Source organism: Nicotiana sylvestris, chromosome 4 (genome assembly GCF_000393655.2).
Source record: "Nicotiana sylvestris chromosome 4, ASM39365v2, whole genome shotgun sequence".
Lineage (NCBI taxonomy): Eukaryota > Viridiplantae > Streptophyta > Magnoliopsida > Solanales > Solanaceae > Nicotiana > Nicotiana sylvestris.
In genome coordinates, this window is record NC_091060.1 from 111707981 (window position 1) to 111729231 (window position 21251).

The window sequence follows — 21251 nt, forward strand, 5'->3', positions numbered from 1 at the left end:
AATCATGTAAAATTCTTTAAACCAGGTAAAACAGATATAATCAGTATAAATCAGCTCCTCAAGCATTTCAGTTCATTTATTCGTTCTTATCCTCTGTTCTCAATTCATATACTCCTCACGATAACCGAATCAATAAATATATATACCGCTGCGACGTACAGCCCGATCCGTATATCGCTGTGGCGTACAGCCCGATCCATAATAATAATAGTCGACTGCGCTCACTGGGGGTGTGCAGACTCCGAAGGGGCTCCTTCAACCCAAGCGCTATACTACTGCAGCGTGCAGTCCGACCCATATAACATACTACTGCGGCGTGCAGTCCGATCCATATAATATACTACTGCGGCGTGCAGTCCGATCCATATAATATACTACTACGACGTGCAGTCCGATCCATATAATATACTACTGTGGCGTGCAGTCCGATCCATATAATATACTACTGCGGCGTGCAGTCTGATCCATAGCATATCAAATACCCTCACAATGGGGTTCTTGACCCCTCTCAGTCAACATAGACTTTGCCTCTCGGGCACCCTAAGATAAGACGGGGTTCTCGACCCACACGTTACTCTCACTAGGATTTAACAATTTCTAAAGCTTGTTCACATTATGTTTATTAGTTAAGAACATGACTGAGGGTATGATTTTGACAAGAAAAGTGAGGTCAACTAATATAAATGCCCCCTAAGGGTTCTACAGATCGGCACAAGGCCCCAAACATGGCAACTAGCCCATAATATAATGATATTAATTAAGTCTCAGTCAAAAGTACAGTAGAGTCATCAAACGGGATGGACCGAGTCCAAATCCCCAGTAGTAACAGACCCCACGCTCATCATACAACGTGTGTCTCATCTCAACATAGCACCACGTTGTGCAAATCCGGGGTTTCAAACCCTCATAACATCATTTATAACCATTACTCACCTCAAGCAGGCCGAAATCCTAGCTCGCTACTCCCTTGCCTTGCAAATCAACCTCCTCGAGCGTCAAATCTGAGCAAAACCACAAGTACTACGTTACAATAGGCTAACGGAATACAACCCAATCGAAAAGACTCAAAAAATATCGAAAATCACGAAGTTGGCAAAACCCGAGCCCCGGGCCCACTTCTCGAAAAATCAAAAAATTCACATCAACGGATTCCTTATCTCGCCACGAGTCTATACATATCAAATTTACCAAAATTCGAGCTCAATTGCTCCCTCAAACCCCAAATTTATATTCAAAAAGTCAAGCCCTAATTCTTCCTTTTTTAATCAAATTTTCATGAATTTAGATGTTGAATCTACAATTAAATGATGTTTTTAGGTCATAAGACTCACCTCCAATCAATCCCAGTCGAAACCCTCTTTAATCCTCGTCAAAAGCTCTCAAGGTTACTCAAAAATGGAGGAAATGGGTTTGGGTTCGTGGATGAAATATTTTTAACATTCAGCCCGGATCACTGTAGCTAACTCTATGCGATCGCATTCAAGCCCATGCGATCGCATAGACCAAAATCTGCAGCTCCAGAATTAACCCTATGCAATCGCATCCTATCCTCCGCGATCGCATAGCACAATGACTTTAGCCTATGCGATCGCACATCTGCTCCTGCGATCGCATTGAACAAATTTCCACGAAAATCCCGGATTAGCTTTACACTGTGCGATCGCAACACCTGCTATGCGATCGCATAGCACAACCAAACAGCCCCGAAAATCCTTCTATGTGATCGCAGCCCTTGCTATGCGATCGCATAGAGCAAAATTGCTCTGCACTGACTGCTGCATTTCTGCAGCATTTTCCAACTTCAAAAATTCCCGTTAGCCATCCGAAATCACCCCGAGGCCCCCGGGACCTCAACCAAAAGTGCCAACCCGTCCTAAAATATCATTCAAACTTGTTCCAATCATCAAGAACACCACAAACAACACCAAAACCATCAAATTACATCGGATTCAAGCCTAAATTTCTTAAAAACTTCCGAAATACGCATTTGATCAAAAACCCGACCAACACACTTCCGAATGATCTGAATTTTTGCACACACATCCAAAATCGTCTAACGAAGCTACTGCAACTCTCGGAATTCCATTCCGACACCCGTATCAAAATCTCACCTACCAACCGGAATTCGCCAAAATACTAACTTCGCCAATTCGAGCCTAATTACACTCCGGACCTCCAAAATCAATTCCGATCACACTCCTAAGCCACATATCAACCCCCGAAGCTAACCGAATCACCGAAAATTGCATCCGATCCCTCTAACTCAATAGTCAACATCCAGTTGACTTTTCCAAAATAAGCCTTCCTTAAAGAGACTAAGTGTCTCATTTCCTATCAAAACCAATCCGATTCAATTCTAACACACCGAATACCGATAACGAAACATGAAGAAGCATAAAATAAGGGAAATGGGGCAGTAACTCACGTGACGACGGGCCGGGTCGTCACAATAATACAAGAGACATTCGTCGGATTATTTTCTATTATGTAAAAATCTTAATAATGTGGAAAAAGAAAAGAAAAAGAGTAAAGAGAAAAGAGACATCCAGCACCTTTCAACAAAAAGCCAAAATGATTTTGTGCATTAAATTGTGTGCTGGTCAACTCACTTCCGTGAGGAAGAGGAAACTGTCTATTTTCTCTATCAAAATCAAAAGCAGAGGCAAACAACCCTTCTTTCCATCACCACATACCGCACCATCAATGCTCAATCTCTCATCCTTCCCCATTTCGATAGGAAAAGGGTAAAAGCGTGTTTATCTAACATTCACCAAAATAACATTACCATCTTTAATTTCATCCCCCCAAAATCTCTTTTTCAAAGGTTTTTTGGGTTTGGATGTTTACTGATAAAGCATATTTCAAAATTTTCAATCACCGTTCAGTTTGTTGATTCACTGAAGGGCTCTACCTATTCATATTTCTTCTATTATTCATGGTACTCTCTCTCTCTCTCTCTCGCTTTCTGTATTCATAGTATTTGCGGGTCGCTATATATACATATTAATTCTCCTTCTGATTTAGATATTTAGGAATTATCCGAGATAAATGTAGGCTGTAATTTTCTTTTTTAATGCATTGGCCTAGTGGTCAATGAAGTGAGAGTAAAACCATGAAGTTTCACCGGCTTAAGTTTTGGCGTGTAGAGTTATCGCATACCTGTGTTGGCAGGAAGTAGTAGATAGACAGCGATTGGTAGGAGATAGCAAGTAGTCGAGGTGCCCTAAGCTGGTCCAGACTCGCCAAAAAATGTTAAAAAACTTTGTTGTGAAAAATTACTCTCTTAGCAAAAAGAGGTAAGATTATGGAATGGAGGGGGATATGGGGACTTATGATGTTAGTTTTCTCTCTTTGTGTTTGAATTATGTTTATCTTACTTTTCTTAAACAATGAAATGTTCATTCTCTCTGTAAACTGTAAACTAAGATTAAGAGTTGCCCTCTGAAAGTGAATCTAATTAAGAGTCTATTTTCCGATAGAGACATGAACTGTAGCTTTATTAGTGAATGAATGGTTCAATTCCCATGAAGATAAATAGGTTGTTCTGTTAGTGGAGGACATAGTTCAATAGTATCAACTGCTTAAAACAATCTTACTTTTTTCTTATTTATACGGTTACGTGGGAGATGTAATTGGCTGACAAGATCTCTCTTCACTTTTTGGCTTTTTGTCTTCCTTTTTAAAAGCCACCAACCATGCAATTTGCCATTGGGTCCACTTAATTTGTACATGAACTGTGTTTTTGTTGCATGGGTGCCTGAGTTGTTAAAAAATAATGGTAACAAATCATTGCAAGGCCCGAAATGACTTCTTCTTACGTTCCTTTCCCTGGAGAAATTTACTAATGTCAAATAATTAAGTTAATAAATTATTTTTTCCTAGATTTATTGTAAGTTTTTCTATTTTATTTGATTTGTACTCTTGAAACAACTAAAGGAAGTGCCAACTTTAGTTGAATGTTGTTCCTAATCAAGTTCTATTATAGACTTCCTCAGAAACAGGTAGGTGGGATTATATTCATGTTAGTGACATTGAAACTAGAGATGCAAATAGATGGAATATGATAAATTTATTTGGGAAGAGTTATTGCACATGGTTATGTATTACAAGACATCTTTTTTGACAATAGCCATGTGAAGATGTTCTTTAGGTAAAGTAAAACAAAACAAAATTCGTTTTGAGCAGTCAAGGTTGAAGTTATAGCTGACCTAATTAAAAGTGCATTTTGTTGCTTCCTGGAAGAATAGACTTGTACTCTACATTAAATTGTTACTGCACAAGTTTTCTGTTTTTACTGGGAATTACTCTTTGAAGCTGTTGCTTCTCCAAATTCATTACCTGGGAACTTAAAACAAACAAATTTATTTTCTGAAGGTTTTGATCTTTTTATACTATTTTATTCTTTTCTAATTTTATTCAGTTCCCTTTGTCAACTTAATTTGATCTCCTTTGCTTTATTTATTCTTTTCTCATTGCTGGCCATATTCTACTTTATTTCATAGTTTGACATGCTACTTACATTTTAAGTAGGTAGTATCACTTGTTTCATGCTATTTGTAAGCTTCCAAGGATGGAGTAGTTGGCTATGAGACATTTATTTATGCAACCAATTGCATCATTATGATAGTCATCTTAAATTGACAGTTGACTAAATATAAAAGTTTTTTCTTCTTCAATAGAGAAGATCATGGATTGTGAGAATAAGGATTCTGAGCTCAGAACAATTGGATCATCTCGCACAAGCAGTGCCGCTTCTTCTCTCAGGAGGCGTTCTTTGAGTTTGTCGTTTTCTCTTCCCAAGAGGCTGAATGATGATGATGAAGAAAGCGAATCTGTATCAGAAGCAGGAGATATCGGGGATCGAGAGCTTCAAAGCAATAGGTACAGTGGGAGTGGTAGGCTGAGATTAACTGGTGAAAATGCACCAGAACATGGAGTGGTTGTACCGATTTCAGAGGGATGGTCTCATGATCCCAATGCTATGAGTAGTGTTGCTCCAGTATCCCCGTCGAAATTGATCTTACAAACTGAACATAAAAAGAATGTGAGTATCAATAGGCCATTTTTCACATTTTATAACTGTTGCTTATATTTGATGTAGATACTCCAATCTACTGTACAATAGTATATCTCCAGTAACATTTGTTCTTACAAACAGTGATCTCCACGCAGGAAGAAAAAACAGAGGTGCCATGGGTTTTGGAGTATGCTTCATGCCTCTTGTTCCAAGCTGTATTTGGAATACTTGGGGTAATGTACAATATGTTTTAATTTTTTGAGTCCACTAAAAAAATTACTGGTCATCTATTGCTTTACTTTGCATATCACATTTCTGACTTTCCAAATCGAAAGGGAAGTATGGTGCTTTGAAAACGTCCTGTGATTCTGCTTTTGTTTCATCTGCATTTAAACTTCAGCGGTATATTTGATTGTTTCTTACTGCTCTTGGGACTAATTTCAAATTGGTTAATTTCCTATGCTTTTGCAGTGTCTTCTTGTTATTTGGATTCTTTAGTAAATTGTTGTCCTGAAAGCGTCTTCTATGTCTGGTTTTTTCGATTGGCATGTTTAGTTGAAGTTCTTTCATGTATTGATTTTTATGACAACAAAATCTGTATTTTCAAAATGGAGGTATGATTATTGATTTTGGAAGTTATGATTGGTGGTTTTCAGATGCTTTTGTTTGTTGAAGATGCATTTATTTCTCATTGGCTGATATCTTGTCTGAAGGTAATTTCATCGTTGGGATCTGGTTTTTGGACAAGTTAATGTTGATTTATTTATAAGAATGACCTATTCATGTCTGCATATCTTTAAGCTTGAGGCATTTGAAGTGTGTAAAATTTTTGCTTTGGTTTAAACAGTAGGATTATTTTTCCATAGTACTTTGCTTTGCCTTTTGCAAGAACTCAAAGCAATGAGTTTACACAAGGAAAGATAGGGAGGATTCAGTACATAACAAAGCTCTTGAGCCTATAGCTATCAAATGTCAGCAAGAGCTGTAGGATCGTCACATTTTTTGATGATTGGCTTGTTAGGAAGTCCATATGGACCTCTTGTTATGTTCGCTTTCTGTATGATGACATCTTTGTGTTTGCTTGGAATGCTAGAATCAGCTTGTACAGTTTTAGAAAATTGAAAAATAGCACCAGATGGCATTACAATTTACAGGGATCTGATTATATAATTATCTGCAGGTTCTGTTGAGGTATGGTCTCCAAATACTGTTCGGGCCAAGAATAGTTGGTGCCACCAGTGACCTCAGTTATATGTATCTGGACCTGCCTTCTAACATGGTATACCATTCTTTCTCTTCTTGTTTATGTGCTTGTTTATCTGCTTTATGCAGTAGGCAATATATATGCCTATCCAATCGAAAAAGCACGAAAATTTATCCGTGTTGAAAGAGATGAAAAAACTGCACTTGCTGTAATGGAGCAATGCCAGATTGAATTTCCTGGTTCTCATGTTGTTCTTACTTCTCTTTAAGCTATGAGAAATTGCTATTGAAAGGAGTTGTGACATAAGTTCATTTCTACAAGCAAAAATTTATCTGTGTTGAAAAAGATGAAAAAACTGCACTTGATGCATTTGCTTTTAGCATAGTGATATCATCAAACAAATTCTACTCTGGAATAGAATGAAGCTTGACAAATCTGACACTTATTACAATGCAGAATAACACATTGTGAAAGACATAGTTAGTACTATACTTGGTTCTTGTAGTTTTCATATGTGAATATTCATATGTAACTGAAATCGTTTTGCTTGTTTAAACTTCCATACATCCTTGATCAGCAAGGTCGTGAGCTCAAACCAGAACTAGTGATCTAGCCATTATCATGTTTCTCTTGTGACTCATTTGTCCTAATTGTATTTTGTTATATTGACCCCATACAATTTTCTTTTGGCTGCTAAAGGTCGGTTCGTTCTTGATGGGTTGGATTGGTGCGGTCTTTAAAGAGGACATTTCCAGATTTTCGACTTCACTGGCAATTGGATTGTCAACTGGTTTTCTAGGAAGCCTTACAACTTTTAGTGGTTGGAACCAGAAAATGCTCGATCTTAGTGTTGAACACCAGTGGGTTTTTGTAGTCCTTGGCTATCTTATAGGTATATACTGTTTTCACGAATAGATGTACTATTCTGGTTGATATTTTTTCCCTTTAGCTCCCTTATTAGGCTTATTAGAGGAACCATTGTTTCCTTTTCTAACTTATTATTGATACGCTATGAATTCTCATAGGTTTATTTCTTGTTGCCTACTCATTCATATTTGGGGTTGAGACTGCCAAAGGTGTTCGTTGGCTCTACAGAAGAGCCACTATGAATTCATTCAACTCTGGCACCGACTACCACTGGAGAGTAGATACCTACAAGCGCTATGTACTAGTTATTCTCTTTCTGCTATGCATTCTACTTGTGCTTTGGGGTATGAGTATAGGACTGGAGGTAACTGAATTCAGCAGTGGCAGCACAAAAGCGCAGTTGTGGCTGGCATGCATAGTTGGTCCATTTGGGGTGTGGATCAGGTGGTTCTTAGCACGACTGAATGGACGCGGTTTAGGAAAATCAGGCTTGCTCAAATGGGTACCTTTCGGGACTTTGATTGCCAATGTATTAGCAGCTTGTGTCATGGCAGCACTTGCCACCTTGAAGAAAGCAGTGAGTATAGCCAGCCTCTTGAATATATATTAGGTTTATCGTCAGGTGTTAGGTTCAACATATTTTTCGTTATAGAATTAATATTGTTCTAATTTTGGTATAGGTTAAGACGCAGAGGTGTGATACTGTTGCTTCTGGTATTCAATTTGGGCTACTGGGTTGTCTAAGTACAGTTTCCACTTTCATTGCTGAATTTCATGCAATGAGAGAAAGTAAGTATCCATGGAGGGCGTATGTGTACGCTTTGTCTACAATGCTTATGTCATTCGTCTTGGGGACTCTTATATACTCCGTCTTTGTTTGGACTCAAAATTTCAATTAGAGCAAAGATGAAGTTAAGTCCTTATCAACGTAAGGACTCTGTTGACTTTTGATATGTCTGGGCTGTTACATAAGTCCTGGCTGGTTGTTTCCCAAGAAACAAGAAGAAATACAATTAGGGGACTAGTACAAAATTGGGAAATGAAAAATCTCATTCTAAATATGTACAGCTGATTTCCCAAGTGCATAGATTATGGATGTGATTTTCAAATCTCACTAGCAAACTGTTGTAATTTAGTTGTCTTACCATTAAAGGTCAATGTTCAAACTCAAACTTAGCATAAATAATTACTCCTACTACTTATCCAAACTTCTTTTTGGTCTTTTCCTTTATTTTTTATAGCTTTTGGACTTAGAGGCGGAACCAAGATTTGAACTGCATGAGTTGAGAATTCTAATTATTTTTAAGTTACTGAGTTTTAAATTAATAATTTGTACATGTTTAATGTTTAATAAATTTTATCTAACAAATACAGGATTTGACTGAAAGACAACATTCACAAATCAAATTCCCGTGACCCTTTAATGAAAGGAAATGGATATGAGCTTTAGCTTTATTAGAGTGAATGGTTCAAATTCCCATGAAATTGAAGGAGCTCGTTTTCAAGTTCACTTTATTTTTCCCTTTTCATAGGTTGTTCTGTTAATGGAGAACAAACCACCAGTTCAGTAGAACTTATCAAAAAAAAATTGTGTGTGGTTATTGGTCTATTTGGTCAAATTACTCTCAGGTTAAAAGCACTTTGTTTTTCAAGAAAAGTGTTTTTTTTAAAGTTAAAGTGTTTGAAAAAAATTTTGTGTGTGATTATTAGTCTATTTGGTCAAATTACTCTCAGGTTAAAAGCACTTTTTTTTTTCAAGAAAAGTGTTTTTTTTTTTTCAAAGTTAATATGTTTGGCCAAGTTTTTTAAGCAGAAGCAGAATCAGTTTTGAAGAAGCGGAAACTACCAAGTTATTTCTATGCTTCTTTTTTTCTCTCGTTTTCTTCTTATTTTTTTTCTTTTTCTAATTTCATTTAACTTCTTTTTTTATATTCTTTTTCTCTTCATAATCTAATTTCATTTACTGTTTTCACTATTTTTTATTATTCTTTTTTTTATACTATTACCAAAGAAATTAAATTGTGTACCAATTAAATATAGCTAATTAAACCAAAAAAATATTAACTAAAATATGATATCAGTATAGTATATAGCTATACCAACATGATATACAATTGTACGCAAAGAGTAATTTTTTTTTTCTTGTTTTGAGTTTCAAAATAACCACAAACTCAACAAATCAATTTATGAGTTTCATAGCTTCAAGGTCTTCCAATGGCATATTAATGTTTGCAGAAGTCAGAAGTCTTGGAATTCAAGTCATAGAATAAATCAAAACGAAAAAAAGATTTGAATTTTCAATTTGCCCCTCACGCTGGGTAAAAGCTTAAAGCAAATTAAAAGGGAAAAGGCAAGTGAATTTACGGGTAATAAGTATCCTATTATGGTATATTATATATTGTTACAGCATATTGTTACAGTATATTGCATATTATTACAGTATATTATAACAATATATTGTATACTATAATAGTATATTGTTGCAATATAACTATATACTCCTATAGTATATTGTATACTATAGCGGTATACTATTAGGTAACTGTGTTCTTTTTCGATTATTACAATATACCATTGCAGTATATTGTAAACTATAATAGTATATTGTTGCAGTATAGCTATATACTCCTACAACATATTGTATACCATAGGGGTATACCATTGGGTAGATGTGTTCTTCAATTTTCAACTGAAATTTCTATCTCAATCACCTCAAATCAGCTCCAAATACTATCAAATTTCAGTATGAACTTCCAGAAGGTACTATAAGCAATATTTCACGGCACCAACTTTGAATCAAACTAGAAATCTTCAAAATAAAAATTTTAAATTCAAGATCTTCAAGCCCAACAATGGTGAATATTCAAATACATATAAAAATTCAGATTCGGGAAGCTTACTTGAAGGTACTATAATCAAGATTTTATAGCACCCATATCTCATCAAATAAAAAATCTTCTAAATAAAATTTTAAATACAGGAGTTTCAAGCTCATCAATGGTGGATCTTACACACACAAAAATCAGAGCCGGAAAACTTAATATATAACTGCAACAATACATGGGTTCAGAAATACAAATAAATACAACAAAAACTAATATATAAAGAGAATTTTGGAGTGAAACTCATGTACGATAATATTAAAGATAGAAACAAAATCTGAAGAAAAATTCACATATTCGTTTTTCAGTGAAATTGACAAAGAAGTAGAGGGATTAAAAACTGGACGCATTTGAAATTAATGAGTCCTTTATTGCGGTTGGTGAGGCATTGCGAATAGAATAAATGAATAACGGGCTGGGTAAATAGTTTGGGCCGCATGGGTAGGAGAAGTAAATAATTTGGGCATGACATTAAAGGTTAAATAGTTTGGAATTAATGAGTATAAAGTGAGCTTTTCTCCATTTAAAATAAATCAATCCAAAAGAGCTCACAAACTTCTTCTTACTAAAAATACTTTTGAGAAAATCACTTTTGAACAAAACACACTCCAAATAAACTAATTTTGAGTAATAAAGAGGCTATATGAAGTGTAGAAGTCTTGACAAGCTCTTTTTTCACTTTAGTAAAAATTGCACGGGACGCCCTATTTGGTCGCCCCCATTAACCTATACCCATTTTTTTAAAAACTTTTAACTTGTATCCACTTTTTAAACAACTTCAGCCCTCTTTCTCCTCCTCCTTCTTCTTCTTCGTTTTCTTCTTCTTCTTTCTTTTTTTTGGGGTGGGGGGTAATCCAAAGATCATTGTTATACAAAGTTCTGTTATGGAGTAATAAAATTCATGTGAGGTAAATTGATCTCAACGTATATGACTTGGGAATTAATCTAGTTTAGTAATCTAACGAAGAGTGAGAGGAATAGGGCTAAAATATGGGGATCTCTAACTGCTTCACTCCAAAGAAATTGGGAACAAAGGCTTTAATTCCAATTTCTTCTCACAGATAACATGATTTTGAAGCCTCATTAATTGATAGGTCATTTAGGAGGAGCGACTGGCGGTAGAAAGCACTTCTGGCTGAAAATATATTGCTAAAATGTAACACGTAATTAGAGATGAATATAGATGCTTATACATTTTCATGTGTGAGACAAGAGCAAATCAGGAAAACTTCAGCTCTAGAGCTGAAGTTCGCCAGTTACAAAATAAAAACTAAGTTCGCCAGTTACAAAACAAAAATTTCAGCTCTAGAGTGCAGAAGTTTTGCGTGATTGCCTGGAGGGGGTAGGCAGACCCCTACCTGTAGATTAATAACCAAAATGAGAAATATACAACAAAAGGAACCAAATGCCTATGTTCCTCTGTGAATTAGAAAGGACTGGTCATGCCCTATCCAATATAAGTTAACACCAAAAAAGGCCAGCTATGTTAGTACTACTATGATTGCAGGAAGTGAGTCTTCCATGTACATGTGATGCTATGGCAAAAATGTACAAACACAACATATATACAATAATCATCCTACTTCATCTAGGCGCAAGTTCTTCATTTTTGATCTTCTGAATCTAAATGAAGGCATTTGCCTCCTATCCATTTGATACACCCCAACAGTCTCCTTAGGTAAATCTTGAACATTGAGGAAGATGGTAGCAATAGGTAGAATATCCAATGTAGCACCATATTTTGATAGTGCGTCTGCCATTGAATTTCCTTGTCTATAGCAATGTTGGACTTGAATTCGATGACTCTGAATAATCTTTTTAATCTTTAAAATATCATCATAAATCTACCAAAAAGGTGAAGAAGATCCATTAAGCATATTAACAATCAATAAAGAGTCCATTTCTAGAATTACATTGTGAATCCTATTAAAGGCAATCCACTCAATTCCAAAAAGTACAGCTTGCGTTTCAGCCGTATTGTTAGTGCAGAAGTGAAGAGCCTTGGCATATGCCATGACAAGCTTTCCACTACTATCCCTAACAATACCCCCAATACCGACCACTCTTTTCATAACATTACTACTCCCATTTGTGTTAAGCTTTAGTCTACCTGAAGGAGGAAGTGACCACATCACCTTGAGAGCTTTCATTGGAGGTTTAAAACCTTCGAGGAGCTTGTAAATTCCAACCCAGTCGTCTTGCCATTTGATTCTCTTGTAGTGAACTTTAAGAAGCATGATTATCAGTGATTGCACTCGATATAGCAAGCTTTGTACAGAAGCAAATGAACCTTCATATTTAGCTGCTCACATCTCATTCAAAGGCTTAATGAACCACCATTTCATCAATGTCTATTTTAAGTTGCTTAAGATAGTAATACCTACGCTCTGACTGAAATGTCTTCATACATATTGAGCTTTCCAGCTTGAGAAAAAGATGTGAGCAATATAGTCTTCTTGTGCATCTCTACAACAATAGCATTTAGAAGGTCCTTGAATGCCGAACCTTCTTATCACTTCATCAGTTGGTAATCTCCCCCTCAAAAGCCTCATCATGAAGAAAGATACCTTAAAGGGGATTTTTTATGCCATATTCTTTGTGAGGACATGGATGAGATTCCAGTTTGTCTCAACGCATGAAAAGCAGTTTTACAAGAGAATTTACCATCATTGGATGGTTTCCAAATAGGCCTATCTAGTTTGTTATCTCTGCCAATTGGGACTTTCTTGATCTGATCCAAAATGTGATTTGGTAGAACTTGTCGAACCTCCTAAAAGTTCCATGTCTCACCATCATAGACCTATTTTAACTGCATTTTTCCTGGCTTGGGTCCTTGAGCCACAAATTTAGCTAGCGATCCCAGTCCAGGCCAATCATCCCACCAAAAAGAGCATTCTGCTGCATTGGGATTCTAAAGGATAAGGGGTTCCCCACATGTTTAATCTCCATAAGTCTCCTCCATATGTGAGACTGCCCATGCCTCCACTTCTTAGCCACAGGATGAATCCTTTTGCAGTACTTTGCCTCAATACACTCTCTCCACAAAGATTGTTGTTATCTCAATCTCCACCAATTTTTAGCAGCAAAAGTGAGACAAATATCATGTGTAGATCTAAAGCCAGCACTACCTTCTTCTTGTGAGTAGCATAATGACTTCCATGAAAACCAATGGTGCTTTGGTCTGCCTTTAAACTCTCCCCAGAAAAAGTTACTGATCACCTTTTCAATGTGATTGAGTGTGGTCTTAGGAGGGTCTATTGCAGCCATGATGTGCATAGAGAGAGAATATAATACTGATTTGACCAAAATAGCTCTTCCTCCAGCAAATATAAGTTTATTGTTCCATACCTGCACTCTATTGGTCACTTTGGTAATCATATCATTGAAGTAACACACTTTCTTTCTTTCTACATAAATTGGTGCCCCCAAATATGTCACAGGAAAATATTTATATTGAAAACTAGTCATCATCTTAATCTCCTCTATGAAATTTTGTGATGCCTTTGGAGCAACCAAAAAAGAAGATTTCTCCTTATTTCTGAGTTGCCCAGAGGTCTCTTCATAAATCTTCAAGTTGAGCATCATCAATCTAATAGATTCCAAATCTCCAGATTTGAAGAGAATGGTATCATCAACATATGAGAGGTGCATTATCAATGGACTATGCTTGTCAACAGTATAAGGCCTGAAATTAGCATTTTCATGTAACTTATTCATCAATCTTGACAAAAGCTCTACACAAATAACAAACAAAGAGGGAGACAGGGGGTCACCCTATCTAAGCCCTCTAGATGAGTTAAAAAAACCTGACCTAGTTCCTTTATGTTGATTGAATACCAGATATTTGATACCAATCTCCATATCATATCTATCCACCCCTCCCCGAATCCCATAGCTCTAAGAGAAAGACATAAAAATTCCCATGACACCCTATCATAAGCTTTCGACATATCTAATTTAAAAAACCACATTCCCCCCTCCCTCCCCCCCCCCGGTTAGGTTTGGAGATATTATGAACAAGCTCCTGAGCTAACATAATATTTTCACTAATAGACCTACCCTTTATAAAACCAAATTGGTTAGAAGAGATGAGCTTAGGCAGCAACGGAGAAAGTCTGCTGTTTAGAAGCTTAGAAATAATCTTACAAGACACATTTCCTAAACTAATAGGCCTAATATCAGACATAGTTTTGGGATTATCAATCTTAGGAAGGAGAACAAGACATGTATGGGTGATAGATTTAGGAATGGAATCCCCAGAGAAAAAGGTTTTAATCATCCTAATAAGGTCCCCTTTGATAATACCCCAACATGTTTGGTAGAACTTAGTAGAGAAGCCATCAGGTCCTGGGGATGAATCAGCATACATAGAAAAAACCACTTCTTTAATTTCCTCCTCAGTAGGTAAAGCAATCAGGGTCTTGTTATCTGACTCTTCAATCAATTTAGGGATAGTATTAAATAATGCTTGGTTTATATTCTGATCGACCTTCTTGAAAAGGTTTTGATAGAATTCTGTGGCTTGTGTAGGAATTTCCTCCTCCCCAATTGCCCATGATCCATCACCCTTTTGAATTATGTTTAGCAGAAGTTTCCTCCTCCTCCTATTGACAGAGGAATGAAAAAAATTGGTGTTGAAATCACCTCAGCAACCCATCTCAAACCAGCTTTTTGCCTCCAGAAAGACTCCTCTAACTTCAAGTGTCTAATCATCTCAGTATTCTTCTTTTTTAGTTTTTCCCTATCTTGAATGGTATTGAAGTTTAAGCATCTCTCTTCACATATCAGCACTTGTTGCTCCAGCTCTTTAGTCCGGGCAAAGATGTCCCGTATTCTGTCTTTAGACCACATAGACAGAGCCGCAACAATATTCTTCATCTTCAAATGGAAACTCCAAAAAGGTCCTCCTTGTACTTCCTTATTCCATGCATTGTTTACCACCTCCAGAAACTCAGGATGTTCAGTCCATAGATTCAAAAATTTGAAGTATCTTTTTTTTTGCCCATGCTGTTTTTCAATGGTAACCAGTAAGGGGGCATGATCAGAGCCAACCCTACTCAAATGTGACACTTGTGTCTTAGGAAATATGTCCAACCATTCATGATTCAGTAATGCTCTATCCAATCTCTTCCAGATTCTATACTTTGGAGACCTACCATTGCACCAAGTATATGTGGAACCATTATAACCAGCATCTGTAAGGCAGCAGTCTACCATACAATTCTGGAAAGGAATACTTTTATAAGCTTTGTGGAGAAGACCACCTTTCTTCTCAACTGCATCTGTAATACAATTAAAATCACCAATTACTACCCATGGAAGGTTATAAAAAGCTGCAATACCCCTAAGAGTATCCCATAGTGGAAGTCTCAATTGGTGTTGGCATTTAGCATAAACAATTGACACCAAGCATTGAATACCCTCAGGTGTTCCTAGCTCACAAGTGATGACTTGTTCATCTTCATCCACCACTTCACATTCTACAAACTCATCAGAGAATATCCAAATTTTGTTATTTTCACTTGCAAAACAAGAGGTTGTGAGTTCGAGTCTCCCCAAGAGCAAGGTGGGAAGTTCTTGGAGGGAAGGATGTCGGGGGTCTATTTGGAAACAGCCTCTCTACCTCAGGGTAGGGGTAAGGTCTGCGTACACACTACCCTCCCCAGACCCCACTAAGTGGGATTATACTGGGTTGTTGTTGTTGTTGTTGTCACTTGCAAAACAAAACTCAGAACCAAGCATTCTTTTATATTTTTGGATTTTCCTTCTGTTGGAAAGGGGTTCCAACAAGGCAATAAAAGAAATTTTTTTGGACAACTTAAGTGATTTTAACCTTTCAAAAGCACCAAGGTCCTAACACCCCTAATGTTCCAGACTATTGACTTAATCATGGAAAGTTGATGATGAAATGTTCTTAGCTGACTTGGCCTGAGCCCTGGTATTATGAATACTTTGGCTATTTCTGCCTCCACCTCTACCTCTTTGTCTTCCCCCTGCTATTCCTCTCACATTAGTAACACCCCTTGGAGATAGGTGATGTTGTTCTGTAATATCTCCAAAATCCTGATCCACATTAACATCATAAAGTTCCTCCTGGCTTTGTTGAGATGAGAAAGGTTCCACCAATTTATTAGTAGTTTCCTTTCCCTGATCATCACTAGAGGCATCTCCCTCTATGCTCTCATATTCGTCATCATCGTCTTCATCCTCAGATGACAAGTGTTCTTTACCCTTATTTGATGCATCCGAAAACTTTTCACCAGGATCATGAACCCTAGTGGTGTTACCTTCCTCACTAGGTGAGTCTGGTACAGTAGTAAGGGAATCCTGGCTAGTTGGTGACATTGTAAGTTGCTGATCTCCTATAGATTGATGATCGGTCTGGCTCGTATGGTTGGTGGTTTGAGATGCCTTTTGTATTACAAATCTATCATGTGACTTTTGAACTGCTACATGTACTTCTGGATTCTTTTTACTAACTGATTTGGATTTGCTACTTTTAGCATTCTGCTCCTGTTGCCTCAGGGATACTTCAACTGGACCCAATTCCCTTCGTGTAAAACACTGATTTGTTGCATTCCCAATCTGACCTCCTTTTATAGAAATAGTTTCCATTGTTTCTTCTTTGAGTCTCCTTATTTGTTGCAGCACTTGCTGTGATTTTGTTCCCTTGTCCTCCAGAAGAAGGAACCCTGATCTCTATTATGTCATTGTTGGTTTCTTGGTTCAAACTCTTATTCTCTTGTGTTCCTGAAGTATTCTTCTCCCTGTCATTCTGATTTAAAGCCTCCCTAACATTTTGGATAGAACTTGTCTTTGGATTTTGAGTTGTATTTCTGTCAACCATATTCTCATTAACAAAACCTACGGTCTTTTTACTTGAACTTTTTCCTTTCTTTTTGGTCACATTCTGAAAGCCATCACTATTAACAATTGGTTCCTGAATAGGGAATACAGGATTGCTCTGCACTTCCTCCCTCTGCTTCTTAATTCTCCCTGGCCTTTGTCCAACATTGGATTTCATTATGCCCCTGAAGTTTGCAATAGTTGCAATAACTTGGGACATCTTCATACTCTATCTGAAGCCATTCTCCATCTTCACTGCCATCGAGCCTTTTAAAACCTAGCCAAAGTTCATTTAGTCTAGGCTTGAGAAGATCTATTTCAACTTTAACCTAAGCCACATTACCCCTAGATTTGGAGTATGTGGCTTGGTCAGGTGCAATTGCATGTCCAGCGGCTGAAATCACTCTTGAAACGATCTCCCATCTAAACAGATGCCAAGGTAGTTGGTGTATAAGCATCCAAACAGGTACAATGGAGGTTTCAACTTCCGGTTTGAAATCTGCAGTCCATTTGAGTATTTTCATGTGATGACCTCCAAGAACTAGGTAAGGCTTAAGATAAATATGATTATAATCGACCTCGTTATTGAAATCAATATTATAAACACATTTATGATCTTTGTACGCAATCTTAAAAGGTCCTTTGAGATGGAATTGGCTGAAGAAAAGTTTTCTCATCTCCTCCATGTTTGGTCTTCCTTTGGTAAATTTCCCTACTATTGTCCATTTGCAATCTTCGGCTAAATTCACAAAATAGTTTTCAGCACTGAAAAAGACAGCAGGCTTACCAAGATGAGTTCCATGTCTGATTTCCACTTGCTTCTTAGAGTCGGAGGTACTTGCCAGACTGGTCTGAACTGTGGCCGCAAATGAGGGCTTCGAGATGTTAATAGTGCTCTGTCTTCCACCCATAATTGGAGTTTTGGCGTTGGGACCATGTCTTTGAGGTGCATTGCTCTGGTTCTGCTGCATCTGGGGTGTCTCATTGATGGTCGTGCTTTGAAAATAATTAGTACCAAAATTAATGCAGGGTTGGAACTTGGAAGTGACTTTAGTTTGGAATCTTTTCCCCTCGACAAAATAATAGTACATGGATATTACCCTGTCAAAGTAATAATATATCATTAATTTCAATAATAAAGTTATAGATGTTATTATATAATTAATTTTATCTAGTTTTATTACAAATTGTAGTGGTATTCACTCCAATAAATGTGGAAATGTATTAATATAGTGAAAATTAGTAATAAATCGCAATAAAGAATAAATAAAAATAATGTTGTTAAATTATCCTTCCTTAAGGGGTTTGCAAAAGAGAAAAGTGACAACTAAAACGGAATGGAGGAATAATTATTAAATTTAAAAATCAAGATGAAAATAGAACAATTTAAAAAGTAAATTTCAACATGTAAAAAGAAAATTTGAATTTAAACTACATCTTATTTGATTATGTTATATTGTTGAAACTAATTATATATATATATATATATATAAGAGGGAATAGAGGAGGTGAGTTGGCAACTCTGGTTGGCCAAGGATCCTATTTATTTTTTTTCTCCTTTTTTTGGCTTTTCCTCCTTCATTTTTTTCATATAATTTGTTTAATAATTGAAAATTGATCATTTTCTAATCAATTTATTACATCTCATTATATTTTTTTTCAGTTACAAAAAGCCTCTCATTTATTTGCCTCCTGAAATATTATGTTTCGATAATTCGTAAGTGAATATTATGAATTGAGTAGCAGCAACTTAAGAGGCACAAGGCATGAGAATGTCATTATTATTATACAACACAACGAATGCTTAATCTCTGGTATATTAATTTCATATTTATGTTGTTCACATCAGTTACAAAAAGCCTCTCACATATTTGGTCTCCTACTAAAATAAAACACCTCCCACTTCCCTATGCTTAAATCCACATTGCTTCATCCATTTGTATATAAGATTAGCAGTTGTGTGGTTGTGGCAAAGACTTCGAGGAGAAAGAAGAATTTTTCTCCCTTTTTGAAATAAAAATCTGCTGATCTGGTTCTCATTCCTGCTTGCTTCTCATAACAATCAAAATTGTTTTTTTGTAGTGTCTCGTATTTAGCATCCATGGAAAATATTATTATTCCGAATTCTGAAGGTTTAAATGATAAAATTTGAGCTTGAGGACATTCGTCAAGAACTTTGATCCATGTACCGGACTTGGGTATAAACTTATCTAGCACATTACTTTATTTTTATCTCATTTGGACTTATTTTATTAGTTTTCTCTATTTTTATTTTTTGGTTATGTAAAATGAGTCTAGCTTGCTATTTTTTGAAGGCGTTACTCATGCATGGTAATGATAAAATCTTTTCATATCGTCTTAACCTTTGTTAATGCTCAAATAGCTCAAAAGTCATCCACTTTATTAACCTTGTGTTATTGGAGGTCAGAAACATCATCTTTTTAAAATTACCAGCTAGCAGCTACGAGCATATTCAACAAGAACTAGGTAAAAATTTATTCGGTGTAGGTAAATTCTTGCCCAAGAACTATGTTCCGAGAAGTCAAAATTACCAATTATATAGGAGCATATCCAGCAAGAATTATGTGCTGTTTTTTCATTTTTTTCTTCTTTCATTTTCAATTTACTTTATTTTAAAATTATCTAAGGTTTCTAAAATAGAATATGAACGTCAGACTAAAGATCTCTAATAAATACTAGCAGCTATAATGATTAATGTTATTATTATATACATTTACCTCTAAATACAATTACTAATAAAATATGGAGTATTATTTATAATAACGAGAAAAGAGGCTAGAGGACTTACGTTATATTTTATAGGTGATCGTTCCGCGAGCATTCGATCATTATAAAACTATAAAAAAGTGTCAGCTTTTATTGCATTATGTTTCTATTAATCTTTTTCATTAGTTTTCTTCCTTATATTTTTTAAAATTTAGTGACTTAAAATTACAGGGAATAGCAGCAGGAGAAGCATATTCTCATGGTTACCTATAACTTATGTGACACAAATATCAAGATTTTTTATGTGTCTTCCCTTGGTTGGATATTTCATATTCTTGCTTGATTCAAACCTTATTTTCTTTTGCGGAACCGAAACTTGAGAGCCCTCTCAAAAGCTTGATGCAACAGTTTGAAAGAACAAGGAAGATGAGAGTGCTCTTTAGCCTTCTATTTAAGTAAAGCCTATATTTATTTCCTCTTTCATAACTTAAATTTGATTGAGGCATTTATCTTTTGGTATGGTACCTTACCATTTTAATCACTTCAAAATCAAAATTCTATGGATATGCTAAAAGGTCCATTTGAAATATTTGTATGGATTAAGCTTAGTATTGGAATAAACTAGACATAAATATAGCATAATGCATATAAAAATCCTATTGCCGAATCTCGACCAATTTGAAATTGTCTTGATTGATTGATGGCACTTCGCAGATTACAGAAAGATGGTAACGAGATATTTTATAGCTACAGAAGCAATTGATAGTTAAGCTAAGTCCCACAATATCTTGGTAGGATTGGGAAAAGAATTGTTTCAGCAAGATGTGAAAATAATTACTAGAATTTAATAATATTATTAAAAATATCATGCTTTATTGCATTTGTTTCTGCTAATTAATTTCATATGTATTTTTTTCCTTATATTTTTAAAAAATTTCGTTTGTGGCATACATTATAATTTATATTTTATTTTTGATTTATGAAAATGTTATTTCTTCTATCTCAAATAAAATTACAAAAGAAATTCAGCTCAAAACTTTTGAATGATTGACCGCGCGAAGCGCGGGTAAATTTACTAGTTGAATAATAATCTTAGAGCGCAAAAGTGATTTAACTGCCTATTTGTCAAATGTCAATTAAGGTTTCGATTCTAATATTTGTTACCTATCAATATTTGTCAATTAAGGTATTTTCCTTTATTTTTTTCCAGAGATATTGTTCCTTCGATGTGATCAAGATTTTTTTCGGTACCGCAAAATGATCAGATTATTATGCCGCAGTAAATGAATTGTCAAGTTTCGTAGCCTAAGCTCCACCTTTTCGTTAATTGGAATACAAAAATGGGAGCTCCATATTCAACTCATCTTGAATTTGCAGCAACTCATTCAATGCTAGCATACTAAAATTTGACGGTCGGACATTGAGTACCGTCTTTACTCTTTTGCAGGGCGGAACTACAATGTTAAAAGGACGATCACTTAAACATTTTTCGCTGAATATATATGTCAAATATTTATTTCTATTTAAATAAACATAACTTTGAACAACTTTGAAACAATTATACTTCCTCCGTCCCCATTTAGTTGTCTTTTTTTTTTTTTTTTTGGTGAACCATTTAGTTGTCATGTATATTAAAAGTAGTTGTTCCCAACTACTGATCTTTTTAGAAAATCAACAGAAAATTAATTATCATTTTTTCAACTTCACC

The 21251-nt window shown here is 35.8% G+C and overlaps 2 protein-coding genes across 3 annotated transcripts; one reads left to right on the plus strand and one right to left on the minus strand.

Annotated features, from left to right (window-relative positions):
• Positions 1–2637: 2637 nt before the first annotated feature.
• LOC104226398 (fluoride export protein 1) lies at positions 2638–8296 on the plus strand. Of its 2 annotated transcripts, none has more exons than XM_009778392.2 (7): positions 2638–2938; positions 4680–5044; positions 5173–5250; positions 6198–6296; positions 6921–7113; positions 7247–7665; positions 7769–8296. In XM_009778392.2, exons 2-7 carry the CDS (start codon positions 4688–4690, stop codon positions 7985–7987), a joined length of 1365 nt encoding a protein of 454 aa, XP_009776694.1. In that variant the 5' UTR covers positions 2638–2938; positions 4680–4687; the 3' UTR covers positions 7988–8296. The 2 variants fall into 2 exon arrangements, with proteins under 2 accessions (XP_009776694.1, XP_009776696.1); XM_009778394.2 differs by lacking the exon at positions 2638–2938 and adding an exon at positions 4304–4374.
• Positions 8297–13024: 4728 nt separating this feature from the next.
• On the minus strand, positions 13025–16315 carry LOC138890008 (uncharacterized). The gene is made up of 4 exons (XM_070173358.1): positions 15949–16315; positions 14667–15450; positions 14030–14574; positions 13025–13704 (listed from the first exon to the last, which is right to left on the minus strand). The coding sequence occupies exons 1-4, from the start codon at positions 16313–16315 to the stop codon at positions 13025–13027; spliced, it is 2376 nt and encodes a 791-aa protein (XP_070029459.1).
• Between the last annotated feature and the right edge of the window lie 4936 nt (positions 16316–21251).

Excerpts from the sequence above, each read along its gene's own strand:
- LOC104226398 (XM_009778392.2), top strand. The coding sequence starts at position 4,688 with ATGGATTGTGAGAATAAGGATTCTGAGCTCAGAACAATTGGATCATCT. Across the intron at positions 5,251-6,197 it reads CTGTATTTGGAATACTTGGG|GTTCTGTTGAGGTATGGTCT; the intron begins GTAATGTACAAT and ends AATTATCTGCAG. Across the intron at positions 7,114-7,246 it reads AGTCCTTGGCTATCTTATAG|GTTTATTTCTTGTTGCCTAC; the intron begins GTATATACTGTT and ends GAATTCTCATAG.
- LOC138890008 (XM_070173358.1), bottom strand. The coding sequence starts at position 16,315 with ATGTCACCAACTAGCCAGGATTCCCTTACTACTGTACCAGACTCACCT. Across the intron at positions 14,575-14,666 it reads GAGATGATTAGACACTTGAA|GAGGAGGAGGAAACTTCTGC; the intron begins GTTAGAGGAGTC and ends CTCTGTCAATAG. Across the intron at positions 13,705-14,029 it reads CCAATTTGGTTTTATAAAGG|AGCTTTTGTCAAGATTGATG; the intron begins GTAGGTCTATTA and ends TTATTTGTGTAG.